At 43.3% G+C, this 26137-nt stretch overlaps 1 protein-coding gene across 3 annotated transcripts in view; it reads right to left on the bottom strand.

Annotated features, from left to right (window-relative positions):
* CCDC93 (coiled-coil domain containing 93) overlaps window positions 1–26137 on the bottom strand; it is a 225763-nt gene that overhangs the window by 154314 nt on the left and 45312 nt on the right. For all 3 annotated transcript variants that reach the window (XM_030209955.1, XM_030209954.1, XM_030209953.1), the window contains 3 exons: window positions 11623–11659; window positions 7126–7215; window positions 4551–4601 (listed from right to left, as the gene is read on the bottom strand). In XM_030209955.1, the coding sequence (XP_030065815.1) occupies window positions 4551–4601; window positions 7126–7215; window positions 11623–11659 (178 nt within the window). The remainder of the gene's footprint in view (window positions 1–4550; window positions 4602–7125; window positions 7216–11622; window positions 11660–26137) is intronic.

The following is a 26137-nucleotide window of genomic DNA, read 5'->3' on the forward strand; positions in this document are numbered from 1 at the left end:
GGCAACAAAGAGTGTGAGTATGTGTGTGTAGGAGGGGGTAGAGCTCTCTATGTCAAAAATATTTAAATGGCTGAAATGCAGGGGGTATGGGGAAAAGAAGAAATCCTGTGGCTTGTCTTGGAAAGAGGAGATGCACTTTCATTCATACTGATGTAGTCTACTGGCCTCCAAGTCAAACAGAAGAACTGGACAAAGTGCTTTCCTCATCGTTATTGATATGTGAACATTTTTTATGGATTTTTTAAAATTGAAATCCGCCTAGTGTTTAGGCAGAATATAGATTTATGAAATAAAATAAATAGGCCTGTGATTGTGGTGGCAAAGCAAACTGGTTTTAACTGGATAGGCAATTGCATGTCTTCTCGTTATACTCCTGCAGGCTCAATCTTATAAGAGCATCTCGAGACCGATTGATAAGGCCATGGCTGCAATAAAGACTTCAGCCTACACAATCTTATCCTATTACTGTCTAACCATGACCTTCCTGTGGGATGATAGCTTTAGAGTGTCCAATCTCCACATTCTCCTTGAGGGGTAGAGCACTCAGATCCACTGCAGACTGTAAGCAACAACTGTACTGCAATTCAGAGAAAGAATTGCACTTTCAATTTTATGACGCAAAAGTCTAGAGAGAATCCGCAAAAGTGGAGAACTCAATAGATCCCACGAGGCGTAAAGACAAAAACAAAAAAAAGGTGGGAATATAAAAGCCAGGCTATCCAAAGATTGGAACCAAACTAAAATTAAAATAACCAGCGTTTATTAATTTCCAAACAAATGATAATAAAACAATTACACAAAATTTGACAAATTATCATTTGTTTGGAAATTAATAAACTCTGGTTATTTTAATTTTAGTTTGGTTCCAATCTTTGGATAGCCTGGCTTTTATATTCCCACCTTTTTTGTTTTTGACTTTCAATTTTATGAACATGAGCCCTAGGAAAAACAGCAGGCATAGTGAGTAAATAAGGTGTAAGTTCAACATTACCTTTAAGTAATCCTTCAGATTAGGTACTTGAGCTCAAGAGTCAACCTACTCAAAGAGAGCTTTCATCACCAAAAAGGAGCTCCAAGAGTGTTTCCTTGTTTCCACTGTGCTTCGGGCACTGCCAACCATGTTACTGGTGTTTGTAACATAAGAAAGCTGCTTCTACAGCTAGTATTCAAAAGGACCCCTGGGGATGGCCCTTCCTGCCAGTCAGCCCTGGCAAAGGAATATATCCCTTGGAAATGAACTTGTCTACTCTCCAATAAGGTACTTTCATTTATTACAGGGGCATTACAAAATTATATCTATGTTATTCATGTTATTTGGGGTAAGGGTGACAGGACCTGTATCAACCCCAAACTCCTAGGATATGCAATCTCAGCAGTTGAGTTTTTATATTACCTAGATCATCAGAACTGAGACTGTGTGTTCTTCGATTGGCAGTACTCAACTACTGACATATATTAAATGTTCTCAAATATGAAGTAGATAGAGGCAGCTTTCTTTAATTTACGATCTGACTCTCGATAATTGCATCAATACTCTTCCTTGCATATGTTACTAAATCTCAAGTCTCTCCCTTATTAACCATGGATATCATGTCCTAGGGAGGGACGAAAGGAATGAGTGTCTAGTTTCTGGAACAGTGTGTTTTATGTTAACATTCACTCAGATTTATGGATTGGTTTTGCATGATTTTTTTTTTTTTAAACAGAGGTCTAGGGGAAGATTCTGGAGGTTTTGCAAAAATTGCTGGAGGTGTCAGGCAATTTGGCTAAATATCATTTGCAGTTCTTGGTTGTAGGAGACATATGTTCTCTGCATGAAAATTAAGTGCCTCAATTTCCTAGAAATGAAGAAAAATTAGCGCATCAAGCGTACTAAATATAACATACTTTGACCCGAGTAAATGGCTACTTAATGGTGGTATTGCAAAACAAAAACATATCAGTGTTGTAGAGAACAATTTGCTCTTTCAGATGATACTGTTCACAAGCTGATTCAGGCAGACTCTTTTTTAATAATTGGCTTTGAACTTTGGTACATTTTACCATTTGCGCTGACAGTGCCAACTTTGAAGAGATCCTGCAGGGCGGTTATAGATGCTGGTTAGTTGCAAATCTGGCAGTATTATGTCCAGCACAAGCATAATGCTTGTTCAAAATTTCAAATCCGTATCTTTGTTTGCATGGAAGTTATTGCGGTCTGAATATTGGTCCAACTATGTTCCGATGAGTCGCAACCAATTTTGATGCACATTTTGAGTCAACTTGTTTGACTGGATTTTGCCCCCAGAATCTTAAAATGTATTTCATCGGAATTAGCATCAAAAACTGTACAGGATTTGAATTTTGTAGCCATTCTTATAAATGTGTTTGGATTTTATTAGACCCCAAAAATGGCATTTTGGTAAATGTTGCGCGCTCATGGACTGACAACCTTTCAGAAAAGGGGGTCTAGATCTGCAACTATTGCAGTTAGAGACCTCAAATTTTGGGAAACTTCGTTTAACACCTGACTCGCACAACAGATAAAATTTGAACAAAATTGGAGACATGATGGTGGGAAGGTTTAGACCACTTGGCATAGAATGACCCATGGGTTAGAGGTTAAATAACATATCTTAATGGTAGCCCACATTGATAACATCACTAAACTTTCTTTAACTGGTAGCCAGAAAGTACATTCAATTACAACACTTTTATTTTTTTTTAACCGGATGAGTCTTTCAGTTTCATACTTCTATTCTTGATATAAAAAATGAATACACCAATGTTGAAAGTACTGTAACAAAAAAGTCAATACAAAGAATTGTCTTTTACATATGCTGATGCTTGTTCAGTCTGTGAAATTTTTGATGGCTTCCCATCTTTTACAGTAGTTGCTTTGAAGTGATTAACTTAAAGGATGGACAGCCTCATTATATTTATAATCAAAATCTAACACTCTCCAGTTCAAACATTCCACTGTGCCTTCACTGAAAGTCACTCATTAGCCTAATACCAGAACTGAAAGAGTTTTCATGTGCCGTACTTGACACCTCTGGAATTCTTTCCCACAGATGTGGATTGGAACGTCCCATCGGCAGAATTGGAAAGAAGCAGAGAGATTGTGGATGCCTGTCAAAGTGATTTGCTCAGACAAATGGTGATGAAACCCATGAGGGAAGGGATGACACTGGATCCAGTGCTCACAAATGGAGAAGTGTTTCCAACGTCAGGTGGGTGCCCACCTAGGCAATAGTGATCATCACATGATATGGTTTGATAAGAGCAAAAGCAGAGTGGAGACGCATAAAACTCAAAGTACTGGATTTCAGTAAAATGGGGGAATACCTGAAGAAGGAGCTGGTGGCATGGATAGGCATAGGAGAAGTGGAAGCACAGTGGTCCAAGTTGAAAGCTGCTATAAATATGGCAAACAAATCTTTATAGAAGGAAAGTAAACAAAAAAACAAGAGAAACAGGTTGCTGAAAAAATAAGGGCATAACACTGCATTCAAGAAATAAAGAAAAATGCAACAAAAAGATCACGAAAAAGATATAATAAAAGAAATATATAATAATAAAAATATAAAGTTATCCATCAGCAAAACCTTTGATACTGTTCCTCACAGAAGACTCATGAATAAGATGAGAGGGCTGAATTTAGGACCAAAAGTGGTGAACTGAATCAAAAATTGGTTGGCCAACAGAGTGATGGTGGTAAATGTAATCCACTCGGAGGAAAGGAAGGTGAGTTGTGGAGTGTCTCGGGGGTCGGTACTGGGGCCAATTCTGTTTAATATATTTGTTAGACACTGCTGAAGAGTCAGAAGGAAAAGTTTGCTTTTTTGCGGATCACACAAAGACAGCTAATAGTGGATACCCTGGAGGGAGTAGAACCCATGAGAAGAGATCTCCAAACTGTCACCAATCTGGCAGTTAAAAATTGAATAAATAAAAGGTTATTTAGTTAAAATAGTTAAAATGTAATGACAAGAAATGCAGAGTGACGCACTTGGAGTGCAGAAATCCAAAGGAGATGTACCAGATAGGAGAGAGATTGATTAGAACTGCTCAGGAGAGGGACCCTGAGGTGATTGTGTCTGAGGATCTCAAGGTGACAAAACAAAGCGAAAAGGCGGCGGTGGTCATAGCCAGAAGGATGCTAGGCTGCACAGAGAGAGTTATAACCTGCAGAAGAAATCAGCATAGATAAAATGAACAGAGGAGGCCCAGCAAGGTGGCAAGTGTACTGCCAAAATTCCTGTAAAAGTTTTCCATAACTCCCTGAGAAACCATCCACATAGGCACTATCAGATGATCTCATCTATTTATATAATTGATATGTCTTGCATGTCCTCAGAGAAAGGGCGATAGCTAAAATTCTCAAAATAAAAAAACTATATCCATTTTACTTTAGTCACTCAAAATCAGTTTAGTCCTATTTTCAAACAGGAACCCCTTTTGAAAATAAGGATCTGGACAGCATCAACTGCAGAGGAATAACTGAATACACAAAAAAGGTCAATGATTATATAAATAAATTTAAAATCACTTTTTTTTTCAATTCTTACCTCTTCTATTTCCATTGCAGCCATTCCTGTCATTAATGCTTTAATACGGAGCTGAGAGAGAGAGAGAGAGAGAAAGAAAAGAGTAGAACATTATAACAACAACAAACTTGGGTCATATCTATCCATAGAAACACCATGTGCCATAGGAATGATCTTGTAACCTTTTCAAACCCAAGGCACGCCTACATTTTCAAAACTGGTGTGTGGCACACCATTCTCCACAGAGCAGGCAGTGTAGGCTGGAGGATTAATGAGGCCAAAAGAAAAGCCTCACCTGAAACTGGAAAAATTCCCGTCTCGTCTTCCGCCAGGGTCGCTGTACTCATACTACCCCTCTCCTCAAGACCCTTCACTGGCTCCCTATCCGTTTCGCATCCTGTTCAAACTTCTTCTACTAACCTATAAATGTACTCACTCTGCTGCTCCCCAGTATCTCTCCACACTCGTCCTTCCCTACACCCCTTCCCGTGCACTCCGCTCCATGGATAAATCCTTCTTATCTATTCCCTTCTCCACTACTGCCAACTCCAGACTTCGCGCCTTCTGTCTCGCTGCACCCTACGCCTGGAATAAACTTCCTGAGCCCCTACGTCTTGCCCCATCCTTGGCCACCTTTAAATCTAGACTGAAAGCCCACCTCTTTAACATTGCTTTTGACTCGTAACCACTTGTAACCACTCGCCTCCACCTACCCTCCTCTCTTCCTTCCCGTTCACATTAATTGATTTGATTTGCTTACTTTATTTATTTTTTTTCTATTAGATTGTAAGCTCTTTGAGCAGGGACTGTCTTTCTTCTATGTTTGTGCAGCGCTGCGTATGCCTTGTAGCGCTATAGAAATGCTAAATAGTAGTAGTAGATCAGGGAGGAGGTGCTGCGTGCAGTGTATAAGCTGCAGGGTCCAAGTTAACCATGCCCTACATGCTGCCTGTTAATTCTCACAATTCAAGGCTCATTCTGTATTTAGGAAAAAGTGAGAGGCGCGTGTGACTAAGCATGTGCTCAGACACAAGCTCCTTACATATTTAAGAACCACTGATTGGGTCTCTTGTTGTTGTGAGGTGCTGAGAACACAGTCCGTGTGCTGGAGCTTCAAGACTACCTCACGGTGCACTAATGGCACCTGGTTGGGAAACACTGAACAAAGGCTAAGCCGGCTTAGTAAACATGGTCCTTAATCACCTCACTTGTCGTTCCGATTTCCAGATCATTTATAAATGTTAAATAGCACCGGTTCTAGTGCAGATCCCTGTGGCACTCCACTATTTACCCTTCTCTCCATTGAGAAAAACAGCCATTTAACCCTACCCTCTGTTTTCTATCCAATAACCAATTCCTAATCCACAACAGAACATTGCCTCCTACCCCATGACTTTTTAATTCTCAGGAGCCTCTCATGAGGAACTTTGTCAAAAGCTTTTTGAAAATCTAGATATACTCCTAATCTAATCTCCTGTCACGTCGAATAATCATTGCCATCCTGAACCCTAAACCTTTGATTATTCAAAAAGGAGGAGACCCATCTAACAACCTTTCCCCCCTATCCCTTAAACTTTCAAATTATCTATCAACACCTCATGATTAACAGTATCAGTAATGCTTTTCCTTGATCAAACCCCGTCTTAATAACATCACAAACTGAAACCAAACCTGGTATAATTTTGTACAGATATAAACAGAATGATTTTATTTGTATATATTGTCAACAACTCATGTTCTGTTGAATGCTTTCTTTCAGGAAGCCTTGTATTTAATAACACAGTAAAATGGTAACCAAACCCAGTGCCGTAGCGAGGGTGCCTGACACCCGGGGCGGGTCGCCGCTGTGCACCCCCCCCCCCCGGGTGCAGGGCATGGCGCCCCCCCCTCTGGAGCGCACCCCCCCCCCGAAACGCAGCCTACCTTGCAGCAGGGGGGCAGGCGGGAGGGCCGATCCGCTCCCAGTGCACGTCACTGGGAGCTGCGTCGGCTCTGCTGCTTCCCTGCTTTCTCTGCCCCGGAACAGGAAGTAACCTGTTCCGGGGCAGAAAGAGCAGAGAACCAGCGAGCCGACACCCCCCCCCCCCCCCCAGTGCGTGCACCCAGGGCGGACCGCCCCACCCCCCCCTTCCTACGCCACTGACCAAACCATACTGTAACTAAATGGGAATACAAAAGGGAGCTTTTTCAGCAGGAATGCCCAGCTCCAGTTTTATTTCAACACGACAGTACTAGTCTGATCAACACAATCACGAAAAGCAGTAGCTTCTAATTTCAAGATTAATGAGTGATAAATCAGCATAAAGAAGGTTAATGCCTTTTACGCTCGAAAGCATCTACAAAGAAAAGACACAATGAAGTCCTTTGAATAGGACAATCAAACTATTTCACCACCATATTTCACCACAGTCATTAAGACAGTATTTCATTTAATATTTTAAGAAGTGCTGTGTAACCATATGAAATGTTGGTATTTAAACTAACAACATTTAAATTACTTTCAGAAATGTATGCTCAACATTTTAAGGTTAAGCTATTTCAACTAAACGTACAATAAATGTAAATCACCCCTCTCCTGTACAAAATTTAAGCTCACCTCTTCGGCATCCTGAAGGTCTTCTTCCTCATTCATTTCGGCCCTTCCTGGTGCAAGCCCTGGAGTCAGCACCTTTTTCTTGTCTTCAGTCTGCAAAAGCCAAACGGTATGTCATAATACAAAAAAAGGCTAAATTTAACCTAACCATGGATCAGGTTGAAGTCACACATGAAAAATCCATGGCTGGTTTTGCAGGTAAACTAGGGATGCTGGGCGGTAATACTCTCAAAAGAACATGATTTAATAAAAATACAAAGAACTGGAATGAAAGATGAGTAATATTTTCTAAACCTGGAGGATAATCATTTATAGCATTAGCTATAAACCAGACCTCAACAGATCTAAAAGTCAGCCAAAAAACAAAACCTAAGAGCCAGATTTAGAACTACTGAAATTTACTTATGCACATTTATCAATCATCCATGTGTTCAGGGTGATATACAGCAAGCTACATATTATGTTTTGAATAGATTTAATAAACAGTGGTAATGGATGGAGCAGACTGTGTAGAGCAGAATTTATTTTTTATTTTTGTTACATTTGTACCCTGCGCTTTCCCACTCATGGCAGGCTCAATGCGCCTTACATGGGGCAATGGAGAGTTAAGTGACTTGCCCAGAGTCACAAGGAGCTGCCTGTGCCTGAAGTGGGAATCAAACTCAGTTCCCCAGGACCAAAGTCCACCACCCTAACCACTAGGCCACTCCTCCACTGTTGCTACTATTTGAGATTCTACATGGAATGTTGCTATTCCAACATTCCATGTAGAAGTCGGCCCTTGCAGATCACGTATGTGCAGGACGTCAGACTCACAGAAACAGAAGCCTGCGCAGCCTTCTACATGGAATGTTGCTAGTGGAATAGCAACATTCCATGTAGAATCTCCAATAGTAGCAACATTCCATGTAGAATCTCCAATAGTATCTACTTTATTTTTGTTACATTTGTACCCTGCGCTTTCCCACTCATGGCAGGCTCAAATGCGGCTTACATGGGGCAATGGCGGGATAAGTGACTTGCCCAGAGTCACAAGGAGCTGCCTGTGCCAGGAATCGAACTCAGTTGCTCAGTTCCCCAGGACCAAAGTCCACCACCCTAACCACTAGGCCACTCCTCCACTAATGACGTAATCTAACTGGAAAATCAGGGAAGACGGGGAAAGTTTTGGTGATGTCTTCAGAAAAGGCGGACAGATTTTGGTGCCATCCACCTGCCCCAGGAGCTGCAGCCTCTCTGGTAACGAAGAGATGCTTTAGGCTGCAGTTGCTTGGGGTGGGAGTGCGATGGGGTAAAGCTAATGCTGTTGATGCTGTGGGCAGGTGGGCAGTGGAGAGAGGTTGAAGCAGCACTTGTGGTTGATAGGGACTGGTGTGGGGTATACCGCCCCCCCCCCCATCTACCCCCAGTACCAATAACCACAGCCTCAGCTACTCCCTATCACCTACCTACCTATGCCCAGCAGTCTCAAATGTAGCCTTAATAGCAACAAAGCGAGGCTTTAGGTTGTGATTGCTGGTGAAATGGGAGGAGAAGCTAGAGCTGTAGCTGCACTCACCTACCTGCCTCTAGCAGCTGCGGTTCAGCATCTCTCCATCGCTCACCCACCCCTAACAGCCATAGTTTTAGCCCTGACACCCATTCCCAGCAGCAGCAACCTCTCTGAATCTCTCCACTACCCCCAAGCAGGGGCGTATCTGCGTGGGGCCACAGGGGCCTGGGCCCCCGCAGATTTCGCCCTGGCCCCCCTCCCCCGCTGCCGTTTCTTACTTTTGCGCCGAGATCCGCTTCCTCCTGCGCCTTTAAAAATATTTCTTCAGCTGGCGGGGGACCCCAACCCCCGCCAGCCAACCCAAGGTGACGTCTTTCAAGTTCTTTGTCCGCCGTGGCCGACGTGCTGGAGTTGAGCGGCTGAATCCAGTTCGGAGTCTGACGTCGTGCGACGTTGGACTCCGAACTGGATTCAGCCGCTCAACTCCAGCACGTCGGCCACGGCAGACGAAGAACTTGAAACTTTCAAGTTGAAAGACTCACCTCGGGTTGGCTGGCGGGGGTTGGGGTCCCCCGCCAGCTGAAGAAATATTTTTAAAGGCCCAGGAGGAAGCGGACCTCGGCACAAAAGTAAGAAACGGCAGCGGGGGAGGGCTGGCGGCGGGAGGGGGGGTGGAGAGAGTCATTGGTGGTGGCGGAGGGGGGGGGGTCGGTGGTGGTGGTGGTGGCGGTGGGGGGGCTAAAATGTGCCTCCTCCCTCTGGCTCTGGCCCCCCCTACCGCCGGAGGCCAGATACGCCTCTGCCCCCAAGAGGTAGCCTCTCCCAATCCCTCTCTTCGCTTCCCCTTCCTAAAGAAACAAACAAAAAGAAAACATAGGTTTTTGAAATGTTGTAAATTGATCCTACCAACGAGACTGCTGGAGAATCTCCTGATTAATAATGTGTGGGCTGCTTCTGCTGTTGCTACTGCTCCTAATCTCTCCCTAATTAATAAGATTCCATGTGTGCAGCTGCTGGTACACTGAACGTCCTCCTAATTAAGAAGGCTCTGCAAGGGCTGCTTTCACCTTGTGTGCTGCTGCTGGCGCTCCAACTATGTTTCCCAAGGCATACTGATGTCACAGTTTGCAGGCCTATTAAACCCCCTTCTCCTGTCAACACTGATCGATGACCTTGTCAGTGCTGGTACTGCCAGGTGAATTCTCACAGAAGAAAAAAAAATGCTGTATAAAAAATTAGAAATTTCTGGGCACAGATTTCTTCACTTCTACAAAACGTTTTACTTTTCTTGTTTAGAAGAATTCTCCCAGTATAAAAGGCTGACCCTAGTCCTGAACCTCCCCCACCCAAGTTCTCGTTGACCGCAGGCTTGAGCCCTTCCAGCAGTCTCACTCCCCAACTAGCTACAACACCTCCCTAAGAATGATATACTTCCACTTTGCTCCCCCCCCCCCCACCGTTTTCTCTGCCCCTCTCCATGGTAAACAGCCCTAGCTTTCTTCCTCTCTCCTTCCTCATTACCAGTTCTCTCTGCTTTGCTTTCTTAAACTCCTATTCCAGGAATACACATCATAGCTCTCTCAAACCTCCCGCTCTCCCCACCCCCACTCCAAACGTATCTGCTAGCTCTGTTGCTCCCCAGAAAACACAATCCCATAGCTTTCTCTCTGGACTCTGTCCCTCACCCCCCCCCCCCCCCCCCCCCCCACCAACACCCACATCACAGCAATCTCAAACCTTCCCCTCCTGCAGTCACCCCCAATATACCTCTGTAGCTCACTCTCTCTCTCCCCTTCCCCCAGCCCATGCACACTCACACCTTTGTTCCCCCACCCCCCAACCTGCAATATCCATCTGTTGAAAAGCAGAGGGAGGGAGAGAGAAGATGAAGGAAAGTAAGAAGGGGCGTGGATACAGTGAATGGGGGGGGGGGGAGGCTGCATGCTTTCCACAGCCCTGATGCTGTTGTGTACATGCTCTGCCTGGCACTGATAATCCTAGGCACCAGGTCAGATTTTTTTTTTTTATTGCCATATTGCCATGGCGCTCCGATGCCTGTGGTTTGTTGAGCCTCGGTGTAAACGATATACACAGCACCAGATGGACAGATTTATTAGAACAAAATAACACTTTAGCTATTATAAAAGCAGCAGCACACTTATGATTTTTTTTAAATCATATCAAATTGTTGAGTTAGCCATTACGTAAACTGGTATTAAGGTCTGATTCAACGGCTCTCTGGTCTTTTTTCTTCTTCTTTTTATTTTTTTGGACAGATCTGTTCTTGAACATGATTTGTAAGGTATCTCTATATATAAAAGGCACCTCCAATATTCTAAATTTGTAGTTGCAAGATCCCATGAGTGTCTGCCCCGCCCCCGCGTCACAACGTGATGACGTTGAGGGCGGAGCAATGACACTCAACAAATCGGATTGTCGTTGGGTAATCTCTGTTTCCACTCCCCAATGCAGCCGTCATTCCCATACACTCAAAACAAACCAACATCGGCGCTGGACCCCGTCCCCCCGCCCACAGTCCCCCTCACCCACCCTCCCGCAGACGCTCGCTCACCATTCCACCGCCCTCCCTCTCCTCTCCGACTCCAGCCATGGTGCACGACGATTACTACACACGAGCAAGGAAGCCTATTGGTTAATCTCTGTTTCCACTCCCCAACACAGCCATCATTCCCATACACTCAAAACCAAGCACACAGACTTTTTTTTTCCTTCCGAGGAGCACACACACACACATTCACTCTCTCTCTCTCTCACACACAGTCACTCTCACATACACTCTCTCAAACATACACACTCCAAGGAAAACCTTGCTAGCGCCCGTTTCATTTGTGTCAGAAATGGGCCTTTTTTACTAGTATGAAAATAAAAGATGACACTTGTTCTAACCCAGAGAACACAAAGTAGCTAATTAAAAAGAAAATCATCCATCAATATACTGAATCCATTCCATTTCTTCTGTACAGTATTAAAGCTTAGACTTTACTTACCTTATCTATTTTGCCTTGTTTACTAACACCATACCTCCTACAAACACAAACATATAAGAACGTCAGAAAAAAATAGTTAATTACAGTAGTTTGTTAGAATTTGTACTCCTGACTCTTTAGGGTTTGCAACTGTTTTTGCATTAAAAAAAAAAAAAACTTTGACACTAAAGTAATGCTGGGCTTATAGATCGTAATTCTTTCCATAGATACAGAATGGGAAGAAACTTGTTTATACAACATACCTATTACAGGGTCCTGCTGTTTTAGAAATAAGCCTTTACAAGATGGCACTTGAAGAAACATGAGATTAACCACATTTCTGAATGGTGATACTAGCTCGAAATTTCTCTTTTTCCTCCCCATTACGTAGTTAACAGCAGCAGTAAAACCAAATAAACTCTACTACTTACAGTGAAGAATCTACTCCAAGACATGGTTCATTATAGCTATGAATGTTTAAACTAGTTTTTGCTGCTTTGAGTACTGATATGAAAATGAGGTTTATATGTATGAAATAAAACAATAAAAAGATTCCAAAATGTTGGCAAACTAATATATATTCAGAGAAACATGCCACGAAGATTCATTCATTACTAAATATGCTTAGCAATATGAAGCTTCTACAACAAAACTGAAGAACGTCAAATAAGGGAACAGTAGTGTCATACAGTGACATGCTCTTAGGGAATCTCGTCACTAAGATGAGTTTGGCAACACAGAGAGCTGTACTGTGGATATCTACATTTGTTTGTGTGGAGTAAAGATCTTCAGGAGAAATTTACTTCATACGTGGACAGGTATTTAAACTAGAAGCAAGTGGGATGATAGACGGAAGCTGATTGATTAATGAATATTTATGGTCAGCTAGAAGACCCCACCGGAATGGTGGGAGACCAAGTTTGAAGGGTCTGGTCTATTGGAAACTAGGTTGACATAAAGTTAAATTGGCTCAGCCAGCCAAAGTCTGCTGGAAAAGCAGGGCCTAGCCTAAAGGCCAGACTAAGGCTTGAAGCAGAAAAGATAGGTCAGGGAAATATGAAACAAAATGGAAAATCTGAAAACAAAACGGGAACTCTAAAGTGTCAGTTATAAAGTGGATTTTCCTCAATCCGAGTTAGGAAAAAAAAAAAAAAAAAAAAAAGAGAGTTTTGTCTAAAAATAAAAAAATCATGCCAGCTGCAAGAGTGGGGACATTTTCCGTTGAAATAGAAGGTGGTTAAGCGAGTTTGGAATAAACAACTCTTACACTGGAATCAATGTAAATGCATCAGTTTTCTATGTACTCAGAATTGTATAAAAGACAGGGCAAATTTGGGTGGAGCTGGAGAAGATCCAAATTCCATCCAGACATGCTGCCGGTCAGACTGATGTTCCTGATCGCTCTGTATTGCTTTGGTAAGAATCAATAAATCTATATATCTTTGCAACCTGTCTTTTCCCTTTCTTGAATAATATCTAGAGGGATGCCTAATCTTTTGGGTCTAAATTCTTAATGGATAGGACGCACACTCACTTACAGACACTCACGGATACCAGGAGTCAGATAAAAGAGGTTATGGCCAGGGAGAATTTTGAAAGCCTTCTGGGAGACTCCCCTCTGCCCTCTGGACGGTTGTCCAGCATGGAAGAGGGGCAGTTATTCCCTAATTAGGAAAAACATTAGATTAGAGTAAACATCTCCCACCCCCAAACAAATAAAGCAAGTGGAGAAAGGCCAATAGCCAGGATTACAGAAACCTACATTTACCAACAGGGTACATGAGGGGAGCAGATTATACCGACTGCATGCATGCTAAGTGAAGGAAAGAAATACCCAGAGGGCAAGGGGCATAAATAATCATAGTCTAGGTAACACTTTCTAAATCTGCAAGGCCGGAAGTAGAGGCAGATATAATTGTTATGAACAAGACACGGCTCAATGAGTTGCATGAATGATGCATAGCCATACTATGCAGGACCTGTTCAAGAGGGATGGAAAAGGGAGAAAAAGCTCTCTCTCTACAGATATAGATATATCAAAGCTCACAGAGGGATGATGCCACTTCCATCTATACCAAGTTCTACAGACCTCCAACACAGGTGTAAGAATTGGACAGAGACCTTGCCAAATGCATCCAAAAGCAGTTATATAGTAGGTAAGTAAATGTAACTAGTTACTGTGCTTAAGGGAAAGGGAAATGGGACTTGATATACCGCCTTTCTGAGGTTTTTGCAACTACACTGAAAGCGGTTTACATATATTCAGGTACTTATTTTGTACCAGGGGCAATGGAGGGTTAAGTGACTTGCCCAGAGTCACAAGGAGCTGCAGTGGGAATCAAACTCAGTTCCCCAGGATCAAAGTCCACTGCACTAACCACTAGGCTACTCCTCCACTCATTCCACCAATAAGAGTCAACCTCATCAGTGATGTCACAATGGCTTGATTGCCCAATACTTGGCTCACTTCTGATATTGTGATGTCATAAGGGAAAGGGGGAAAGGGAAATGGGACTTGATATACTGCCTTTCTGAGGTTTTTGCAACTACACTGAAAGCGGTTTACATATATTCAGGTACTTATTTTGTACCAGGGGCAATGGAGGGTTAAGTGACTTGCCCAGAGTCACAAGGAGCTGCAGTGGGAATCAAACTCAGTTCCCCAGGATCAAAGTCCACTGCACTAACCACTAGGCTACTCCTCCACTTTTTTTTGTAAAGAAGTACAGGAAACATTTGCTACTTCTACTCTTACCAAAGTAATAATTTTACAATTTTTGCTGCTTTTACGCAGTTACATCTGATCCTAGCTGTTAAAAGTAAAAAGTAAAAGTAGAAGGGAGATGTAAATGACGATTCCTCAGTAAACCAAATGAAACAGCAAAGCTACGAACAGGATTTTGCTATTGCAAACCTCATCATGCAAACAGTGGATCATCTCATCTTAAATTTTGCTGTTCAGTGAATACAGCCTACAAGAACAGTGGAGTTGTCTTTGTTTGATGAACTGGTTACCGGTCTCCAGCCAAACACAACAGTGATGAGTTGAGCCACTTTAAAGTGGAAATGAAGCTAAAGCTTTTAGCAATTCTTGGTGAGCAGACATATGCCGCTGGTCATCCCATGGAAAATTTTACAGTGGGGTGACTGGCAATTGGATTGATAGAGTTTTCAGAGACGACGTCTGCTTGTCTGGCCTTAAGACGGAAGGATTCCCACACATCTGACACTCTTGCGTCACTTACTGGAAAATATTAAAACAGAATTTGCCATGAGATGAAAAATTGTTATAACAGACGAGTCCAGCTTTGTGAAAGCCTTCTTTGTAAATGGACAGCATGGTGACAATAATGAAGATGAAGATGCAAGTGATGAATTAGACAACATGACTTCTAATGCAGATGATAACGACAATAATGATGATAAAGTATTCTTTGCTATATGGAAGTCAAGTATTTCAGAGATTCCCTTGATCAAAACCTGTAGACCTTGTCAGAAGACATCAGTAATATTACAATCTGGCCTGATTTGAAGGAAATTGTTATCAGACTGAATCATCCACTTCCTGCTAGCGCAGCTGTTGAACACCTTTTTAGCTGCGCTGGATTAATGACTCACAAGAGTACGCGCATGAGTGACAGTCATTTTCAAAATTTAGCTCTTAAGTGGACTGAATTGTAGAATAACAAAATTCTTGGGATAAAAATGAGATACGTACAAATGATGGTACAAATAGGGGATTAGGACGTGGGTCTTACGAGGTAAGGACTACTGCAACTTACTCCTCACCGGCCTCCCACTTAGCCATCTATCCCCCCTTCAATCCGTTCAGAATGCTGCCACACGTCTTATATTCCGCCAGAACTGATATACTCATATCACCCCTCTCCTCAAGTCACTTCACTGGCTTCCGATCAGATACCGCATACAATTCAAGATTCTCCTCCTTACCTACAAATGCACCCGGTCTGCGGCTCCTCACTACCTCTCTACCCTCATCTCCCCCTATGTTCCCGCCCGTAACCTCCGCTCAGAGGACAAATCCCTCCTTTCAGTTCCCTTCTCCACCACTGCCAACTCCAGGCTCCGCTCATTCTGCCTTGCCTCACCCTATGCTTGGAACAATCTTCCTCAACCCCTACGCCAAGCCCTCTTCCTACCAATCTTCAAATCTCTGCTTAAAACTCACCTCTTCAATGCTGCTTTCGGCACCTAACCTTTCGTGAAATATAGTATGCCCTATCAGACGGACTCTACACTTGTCTTTTGACTGTACACTTGTCTTTAGATTGTACACCTGTCTTTTAGATTGTAAGCTCCTTGAGCAGGGACTGTCCTTCCATGTTAAATTGTACAGCGCTGCGTAACCCTTGTAGCGCTTTAGAAATGTTAAGTAGTAGTAGTAGTAGTAGTAGAAAGGAATGAGAGATAAGAAGTGGGAAATGGAAGAACTAGAGATATACTCCTATTGGAGGAGTTTTATTGTTTGATTTGGGAATGTCTCATGCGAATGAATAATTATAGCCCATATGATTTATATTTAAGAATGTCTAAAGGAAAAATGGGAACCAGGAGACAGTTGGGGGTAGAGCTTGTGATTACTATGTACCTCTATTTTCTATATATTTCTGTTTTAATCAGATGTAGGGAAGGAAGGTAAGATGACAGACTGCAAAGAAACAAAAAGGAAATGAGATCCTAGAAAAATACTTATGCCAAGAAATGGTAAGAAAGCAGGATCAACCCAAGTGGAAAATAACACAACTAGACAAAAATAATTTTCATGTGTTTTGTTAAGTACAGGAAGAAATGCATTTGTTTCTCTTTTCTCAACGTTTCACAACTTACAAAGTCTGGTTTATTGAGTCTTCCGTTTTAGTTTTTTCTATGCATCTTTGTTTCTAAATTTGTGGGTGTTCTAAAATATTTGCAGTACTGAGTATTCATAAGTAGGTGGTACAGTTTCCATTGGTGGACTTGGTGCTGGTATGGTAAGCTTCTGAGTTATGTCACACAGTATCCGGCAGTGGAAACGTTTGTGTTGTAGTTACTAAAATAACATGGGATTTTTTTGTTTTTGTATGTCGAATTATAAGGTGAAACATTCTGCTTTTGTCCTGAATACCCTATTGGAGGAGTTTTATTGATTGGTTTGGGAATGTTCCATGCGAATGAATTAATTATAGCCTATATGATTTATATTTTAAAACATATTATCTAAGAATGACTAATGGTAATATGAGAACAAGGAAATAGAGTTGGGGATGGAGCTTGCCCCCTCAACAACAACAACAAAAAAAGCATTTCACTGTTCCAGTTTGTGATTACTAAGTAGCTCTATTTTCTATACATTTCTGGTTGTTTTCTCATTTGATACTTGGAATGATTTTTGTCTTATTTTACAAATTAGTGCATCCTGATAACTTCTCACGTATTCCTTCTACACATCCAAACACTTGTCCAAGTTTAGGAACACAGATTGCCCATCACTTTCATACTACAACACTTTTTGAATGTTGGGTCTGTTGATGCTGCTAAGTATGTCTTGAGGCCTACGATACTAGTCAGATGTGCTAAATCCTACCACCTTCAGATCTTGGGATTTAGAATCTCAGCAAACACAAAATCTGCTCCATCTGTCGGTGCAATTCAGTTCAACTTTCCAAGTTCAGGGGAAGAAAAACATGCTATTTCATGCAAAAGTTAAAATACTATGCATTTCACACTCTGTAGTGCTCCAAAAAGGGTACAAGGCAAATAGTAAAGCTCTTACTCTGTAACAGCTAAACCTTCACTTTTTAACCAGGCATTTCAAAGTTGAAACGATTCCTAAGCATGTGAAGCACATGAAATCCAGAAAGACAAGTCTAAAAACACCACATTGTTGCACAAGTCTAGTAGAACTATAGAAATAAATAGTACTACTACTATGAAGACCACCAGGGCATCAACACGTATAATACTGGTTTCTTACATCTCTGACGATAAAGATGCTTCCAAGGATCGTTAAGGAGCCAATTAAAACAGAAAGCTTTCATTTTATACCATGCCGACAAAGCTGGTGCTCAGGATTCATTTTTAGTGATAAATTTTGAGGGATATTTTCAAAGCACTTAGCCTTCCAAAGTTCCATGGGTTTCTATGGAACTTTGGAAGGCTAAGTGCTTTGAAAATATGCCTCAAAGCCACCTTTACTTTAAAAGGTGAATGATTTCCAGAAGTCCCAATTCAACTGTAGGGCAATATTGTGTTGTTTGTTTTGTTCCAATAATTTGAGATATAGAAATAGAAATTATATATATACTAGTATAAAAGGCCCGTTTCGGTAGGCAATGAAACAGGCGCTAGCAAGGTAATCCCCCCCCCCCCCCCCGCAGCGTCCCTCCTGCCCCCCCTGCAACCACCCATCTGGTCTCAGGACCCCCTCCCCACCAACCCTCCTCTCCCCCTGCAGCCATGCATGTGCAGCGGCCCTCCTCTCTCTCCTGCCCCCCCTGCAGCCACCCATGTCCAGCGACCCTCCTCTCCCCGTGCAGCATCCCTTCTGTCTCCCCTGCCCTCCCCTGCAGCCACCCATCTGGTCTCAGGACCCCCTCCCCACCTCTCTCTTCCCTGCCCCCCTGCAGCCACTCATGTCCAGCGACCCGCCCCTACCCCCCCCCGGGCACATCAACCCCCTCGCCACCCGCAGCCGCCAATACTAACGCTGTCTGGCCGCTGCTGCGTCTCCTGTTGAGCAGCAGCCGGTACAAAAAGAAAAAAGCCAAAAAAAGATTTTAAACCTGAAACACGGCTCTGTAGACAGCCATCTAGCATTGGCTGTCGTCTCTGCAGCCGCTCCTCCTCTCCCCTCTGACGTCACTGTGCTCCTCCGGGGTCTTCCTGCAGGGGCAGTGACGTAAAGGGGAGAGGAGGAGCAGCTGCAGAGTCGACAGCCAATGCCAGATGGCTGTCTACGGAGCCACGTTTCAGGTTTAAATTTTTTTTTTTTTTGGCTTTTTTCTTTTTGTACCGGCCGCTGCTGCTCCACAGGAGAAGCAGCAGCAGCCGGACAGCGTTAGTATTGGCGGCTGCGGGTGGCGAGGGGGTTGATGTGCCCGGGGGGGGGGGGGGGGGGGGTAGGGGCGGGTTGCTGGACATGAGTGGCTGCAGGGGGGGCAGGGAAGAGGGAGGTGGGGCGGGGGTTGATGTGCCCGCTAGGGGGGGGAGGGCTTTGGTAAAGCGCTGGGGGGAGGGTCTTGGGTGATGCGTCGAGGGGGGTAGGGGTTTTGGTGTTGCGCCGGTGCTTGGTTATTGCGCCGAGAGGGGGGGGCACTGAAAGCTGATTCGTAGGCAGGGGGAGGAGTAGGGAAACCTACTCCTCCCCCTGCCTGGCTCGCAGTTTTGCAGGGCAGGGACTTGGTTGTTGCGCCGAGGGGGGCCACTGACAGCTGTTTCCCAGGCAGGGGGAGGAGTACTCCTCCCCTTGCCTTGGAATCAGCTGTCAGTCACATCACTGACGTCAGTGCATTCTAAACTAACTAGCAGACCACCTGTGAGGGAGGCACGGTCCCAGGCACATTAGAATGTTGAAGGGGAGAATTATTATATAAGATATATATATATATATACACACACACAGATATATTTTATTATTTATTTATTACCACTAAAACGTACTCTGCAATACATGTCTTTTTTAAACAAATGTTTTTCTATACAGGGATTTTTTAACACCTTCAATTTTTACAGCATGTAGTTCATATGACTTGTAAGTTCCATACTGAGCTTGCTGCTTCTCATTTCCTTTGGTGGAAAGCTGATTATCAAGAAATAAAACAGATTTTTGCCACATCTTCAAAGCTTCTTTTTTTTATTTTTAAATCATGCTCTGAAATTCTTTGCTTGGTTCTCTGCCTTTTGCCGTGTGCTTCACTTTTCCTCTCAAGTCCTAGTTACAGGCACTTCCCTGGAGCGTCTCTCTCTCTTTTTTTTTTCTGATAAGAGGATTCTTTTTGTTCTCATGTCACTGACAGTTTCCATTTTTTTTTAACAAACTCCAAGTCTCTCACAAAATAAAAACATTAACTTATTTTGTCTGATCTATACTAACTCTGAGATTTCCAGTTTGCAGCATTGTTATTAAAATTAGTTCCAACATCCAAACACTGCTCTACCAATCCCACATAAAATAAAAGTGTGTGGTCTCTGCCCCCCCTCCCCATTTTTCCTTTGTTTTATTTGTGGGTTTCATCATTTTGTTTACCTATTTTGAAAATTCTTTACAGGGGGAATATGCTGTAAAACCTACCTGTCAGTCTTCCCTCCCGCCAGCCAATAAATAAGGGACTAAGTGTTGGCCTGTTCCTGCATACTGTTCTTTACCATAATTATGACTTTTCCACAATGGGCAAGAGAAAGGAAGAAAAAGCTTCTCCTCCTGAGTCTCTCTGTCATTCTGCCGCTGGAGGATTTGTTGCCAGATGTTTGGAGTAGATCCCTGGTGAGATGCTGAACTTTTCAAGCAGGTTCGAAGCTTTACTACAGCATCCTGCACTTTCCAACATCATTTTGACAGGTTCCGCAAATGCCTTGATGCCCCCAGAAGATGGGCAGCTGTACTGTTCAGAGGACAGAACCCATCGAGTTTTGAGTCAATCATACAGGCTGGGTCACAACAAGATGCTGTGCATAAAAAATGGGCCTAAGCATCTTCACCAACGAGTGCTACCGGAAGCCAGGGAACATACGTATTGCCACACTGGGACAGACCAAAGGTCCATCAAGCCCAGCACCCTGTTTCCAACAGTGGCCAATCCAGGTCACAAATACCTGGCAAGATCTCAAAAAAGTGCAATACATTTTATGCTGCTTATCTCAGAAATAAGCAGTGGATTTTCCCCAAGTCATTCCCCAAGTCTATGGACTTTTCCTTTAGGAAGCCGTACAAACCTTTTTTAAACCCCACTAAGCTAACCGCCTTTACCACATTCTCTGGCAGCAAATTCTAGAGTTTAATTATACGTTGAGTGAAGAAAAACGTTCTCGGATTCGTTTTAAATGTACTACTTTGTAGCTTCATCGCATGCCCCCTAGTCCAAGTATTTTTGGAAAGAGTAAACAAATGATTCACGTCTACCCATTCCACTTCACTCATTATTTTATAGACCTCTATCATATCTCCCCTCAGCCATCTTTTCTCCAAGCTGAAGTGTCCTAACCACTTCAGCCTTTCCTCATAGGGAAGTCGTCCCATCCCCTTTATCATTTTCGTTGCCCTTTTCTGTACCTTTTCTAATTCCACTATATGTTTTTTGAGATGCAGTGACCACAATTGAACACAATATTTGAGGTGCAGTCGCAATACAAAGGCACTATAACGTCCTCATTTTTGCTTCCCATTCCTTTCCTAATAATACCTAACATTCTATTTGTTTTCTTAGCTGCCCCAGCACACAGAGCAGAGGGTTTCAACGTATCATCGACGACGAACAGCAATACATGATTTCTTGTTGGCCCATGAAGGTCTCTCAAGAGGTCCCTCGGGCGGAAGCCCTAAGTTTATGACCCTGTATAAGCTTGTGGCATTTTTCTACAGAGACCTGAGGAAATTACATTAGAGGATACGTGAACTACCATAACTCTGGAGAAGTATGCACAGAATAGTAAAATCTACTACTACTACTACTACTTAGCATTTCTATAGCAGCTGATTTCTCTGGGGCTCTTCAACAGAGGATACAGAGGAGGCAAAACACCCTCTGGAACAGACCAGCAAATTAATTTCCTATAGGATGTTAATGCACTCAGTAGCAGAGGGGTCAAGATTATCCAGGATATAATCAGGCCAGGTGGCTGAATCTAAAATTTCTTTACTTCCTAAATCTGCTTCAATATTACCTAGAAAGAATGACGATATCTCCAGAGTCAGTAGCAACCACTACAAAGGTTTATTCTTACAGAGGGATAATCTCATACAAAGATAAGAAAATGCTATTAGAACTGTAACCAATATTTTTGTGTGTATATTCTTTGTGACAATGCTTTTAGTTTGATGTAGTGGACATGAATCCACTATCTACCATCATGTCCCATATAAAGATCAGAGGGCTGGAGCTGGAAAATGAAACCAACGGGCAAAGAATAGTGGTACGACTGCCCTGAGATTCCAGAAAGGATGGGGTAACTTGCACAAAGTTCCCACGTTTATAATACTAAAAATGAGCATTATTTGGGCAGGTACGGAAGCACTAGTGGATTGGAGGACAGGGGGGAGATGGCAATGATTTTGTGTATTAGGAATCTGTGAGTTCAGAGGGGTAAAAGACAAGTGAGGAAGACAACAGGTCAAACTGAATGGGCCAAATGGTTTTTATCTGCTATCATTTTAATAGATCACCATATACAGTGGTGGAAATAAGTATTTGATCCCTTGCTGATTTTGTAAGTTTGCCCACTGACAAAGACATGAGCAGCCCATAATTGAAGGGTAGGTTATTGGTAACAGTGAGAGATAGCACATCACAAATTAAATCCGGAAAATCACATTGTGGAAAGTATATGAATTTATTTGCATTCTGCAGAGGGAAATAAGTATTTGATCCCCCACCAACCAGTAAGAGATCTGGCCCCTACAGACCAGGTAGATGCTCCAAATCAACTCGTTACCTGCATGACAGACAGCTGTCGGCAATGGTCACCTGTATGAAAGACACCTGTCCACAGACTCAGTGAATCAGTCAGACTCTAACCTCTACAAAATGGCCAAGAGCAAGGAGCTGTCTAAGGATGTCAGGGACAAGATCATACACCTGCACAAGGCTGGAATGGGCTACAAAACCATCAGTAAGACGCTGGGCGAGAAGGAGACAACTGTTGGTGCCATAGTAAGAAAATGGAAGAAGTACAAAATGACTGTCAATCGACAAAGATCTGGGGCTCCACGCAAAATCTCACCTCGTGGGGTATCCTTGATCATGAGGAAGGTTAGAAATCAGCCTACAACTACAAGGGGGGAACTTGTCAATGATCTCAAGGCAGCTGGGACCACTGTCACCACGAAAACCATTGGTAACACATTACGACATAACGGATTGCAATCCTGCAGTGCCCGCAAGGTCCCCCTGCTCCGGAAGGCACATGTGACGGCCCGTCTGAAGTTTGCCAGTGAACACCTGGATGATGCCGAGAGTGATTGGGAGAAGGTGCTGTGGTCAGATGAGACAAAAAGTGAGCTCTTTGGCATGAACTCAACTCGCCGTGTTTGGAGGAAGAGAAATGCTGCCTATGACCCAAAGAACACCGTCCCCACTGTCAAGCATGGAGGTGGAAATGTTATGTTTTGGGGGTGTTTCTCTGCTAAGGGCACAGGACTACTTCACCGCATCAATGGGAGAATGGATGGGGCCATGTACCGTACAATTCTGAGTGACAACCTCCTTCCCTCCGCCAGGGCCTTAAAAATGGGTCGTGGCTGGGTCTTCCAGCACGACAATGACCCAAAACATACAGCCAAGGCAACAAAGGAGTGGCTCAGGAAGAAGCACATTAGGGTCATGGAGTGGCCTAGCCAGTCACCAGACCTTAATCCCATTGAAAACTTATGGAGGGAGCTGAAGCTGCGAGTTGCCAAGCGACAGCCCAGAACTCTTAATGATTTAGAGATGATCTGCAAAGAGGAGTGGACCAAAATTCCTCCTGACATGTGTGCAAACCTCATCATCAACTACAGAAGACGTCTGACCGCTGTGCTTGCCAACAAGGGTTTTGCCACCAAGTATTAGGTCTCGTTTGCCAGAGGGATTAAATACTTATTTCCCTCTGCAGAATGCAAATAAATTCATATACTTTCCACAATGTGATTTTCCGGATTTAAGTTGTGATGTGCTATCTCTCACTGTTACCAATAACCTACCCTTCAATTATGGGCTGCTCATGTCTTTGTCAGTGGGCAAACTTACAAAATCAGCAAGGGATCAAATACTTATTTCCACCACTGTATTATCTAACTAGGCAGAAGAGCAGTGGTGTGGAAGCAACAACATGAGGTGGGATAACTTGAAACTCACCAAGTATCTGAAACAACCTCTAAAAGAAGACATTTGCAGAGCTACACTGCTGGTATCCTATGGTTTTGGAACTTGACCATAACTGGGCATCTTAGGTAGATTACAATTCAGGATCCCCTATTCAGGCCCCCACATATTTCCCTTCCCATTTCATTTTTAACATTATTTATACTAGATTTGTTGTGTCGTCTGTGAATTTTTGCTCTGTTCGTGTGCCCCAATACAAATAGACTATGCTACTATGGGCATAAACTGTTAAGTAGGAGTTTCAGTTTCTAGTTCACTAAGAGGCCCTTTTACAATTTGCTGAAAAATGGCCTGCAGTAGTGTAGACGTGTGTTTTGGGCACATGCAGAATCATTTTGCAGCGCACCTGTAAAAAAATGCCTTTTTTAAAAATTTTTGCCGAAAATGGACTTGCGGCAAAATGAAAATTGCTGCACGTCCATTTTGGGTCTGAGACTTTATCGCCAGCCATTGACCTAGCAAGTAAAGTCTCACGCAGTAACCGGGTGGTAATGTCCTACGCATGGCAAATGCCACTTTGCGCGCTCAATATGCGTGTCCGAAAATACTAATTATTTTTTGGACGCACGTATCGGACGTTCGCCAAAAATTAGATTACCGCAAGACCCACGCGGTGGCCGGGCAGTAACTCCATTTTGGCGCGAGTAGACCCTTACACGGCTTAGTAAAAGGGCACCTAAGTGGCTTTCAGAGTACAATTACATAATTGGCAAATATTTATTTATTTAGATTTTGCTCACACCTTTTTCAGTAGTAGCTCAAGGTGAGTTACATTCAGGTACTCTGGATATTTCTCTGTCCCAGGAGGGCTCACAATCTAAGTTTGTACCTGAGGCAATGTAGGGTTAAGTGACTTGCCCAAGATCACAAGGAGCAGCAGTGGGATTTGAACTGGCCACCTTTGGATTGCAAGACTGGTGCTCTAACCACTTGGCCACTCCTCCACTAGCAACATTCCATGTAGAATCACCAATAATAGCAAGATTCCATGTAGAATCTCAAATAGTAGTAACGTTCAATGTTCCACCCTTGCAGGTCAGCAACGCGGCTGTGCAGGCTTCTGTTTCTGTGAGTCTGATGTCCTGCACGTATGTGCAGGACGTCAGACTCACAGAAACAGAAGCCTGCACAGCCGCGTTGCTGATCTGCAAGGGCAGGCTTCTACATGGAATGTTGCTAGTGGAATAGCAACATTCCATGTAGAATCTCAATCTCAAATAGTAGCAACATTCCATGTAAAATCTCAGATAGTAGCAACAGAATCTCAATTTAATTTAGATTTTGCTCACACCTTTTCCAGTAGTAGCTCAAAATGAGTTAAGTTCAGGTACACTAGGAAATTTGAAGGCTCACAATCTAAGTTTGTACCTGAGGCAATGGAGGGTTAAGTGACTTGCCCAAGATCACAAGGAGCAGCAGTGGGATTTGAACTGGCCACCTCTGGATTGCAAGACCGGGGCTCTAACCACTAGGCCACTCCTCCTATTTTGCTTCATAGTAAAATGTAGATAATGCAAAGGTACCATGAGAGGCTGATGAGTAAAATTTATACATATCGAAAACGAACTGATGTAGTGCAATAAAAAGTAATATCTCCTAGAACTTCCATGCAGTTCCCCCTTTCTATTTATAAGCAGCCACACAGCATGTTACATTTTGAAATACACCATATTTGTAATTGTGTTATATAAGAAACACCAAACAGCTTTTGTCTCTTGTACTATGTCAAGTTGAAAGATGTTAATTACGTCAAACGAAACAGCTTATATGAGAGATCAAGTATTACTTAGCAACAGCAACCAGCAGCCAGGCTTTTTTTTTTTTTTTTAGTTTTGCTGTCAAAGACACAAAATCAAGCCAAAAATGAAAAAAGCTAAACACCAGAAAATACTCACATCAAAGAGTCAGAATATCTAAAAGGACAAACAAGCATGAGATAAAATAGTGAAAAGTGCTTTGGCAAAAGTGTAGTAGACCATGTTGTAAAAAATAAAAAAAAAATAAAAAATCAGCTATCAAACATATAAATGGCAAGTGACCGACTCACCTGCAAATGCGCAGTAGAGACTTCCCTCTCTGTCCCGCCCCCGCGTCAAGACGCGATGACGGAACAGAGAGGGAAACTGCGCTGAGGAGTGCACCACACGGAAGGGGAGGGAGGGAACCTCCGAGGTTGCTACCGCTCCCCCCTCCCAGGTCGCCGCCGGCCCCCCTCCACCCGGGCCGGGCCCTCTCTTCTCCATTGAACTTACAGCGCCAAAACCGCAGCAGGCAGATCAGCTCCCGTTGGCCTTCCTTCCCTGCCTGTGTCCCGCCCTCGCCGACGTTACGTCACACGAGGGCGGGACACAGGCAGGGAAGGAAGGCCGACGGGAGGCGATCTGCCTGCTGCGGTTTCAGAGGTGAGGCGCTGTACGTTTAATGGAGAGAAGAGGGCCCGGCCCGGAAGGAGGGGGGGCAGC

The sequence above is a fragment of the Microcaecilia unicolor genome, chromosome 7 (genome assembly GCF_901765095.1).
Source record: "Microcaecilia unicolor chromosome 7, aMicUni1.1, whole genome shotgun sequence".
NCBI classification, from domain to species: Eukaryota; Metazoa; Chordata; class Amphibia; order Gymnophiona; family Siphonopidae; genus Microcaecilia; species Microcaecilia unicolor.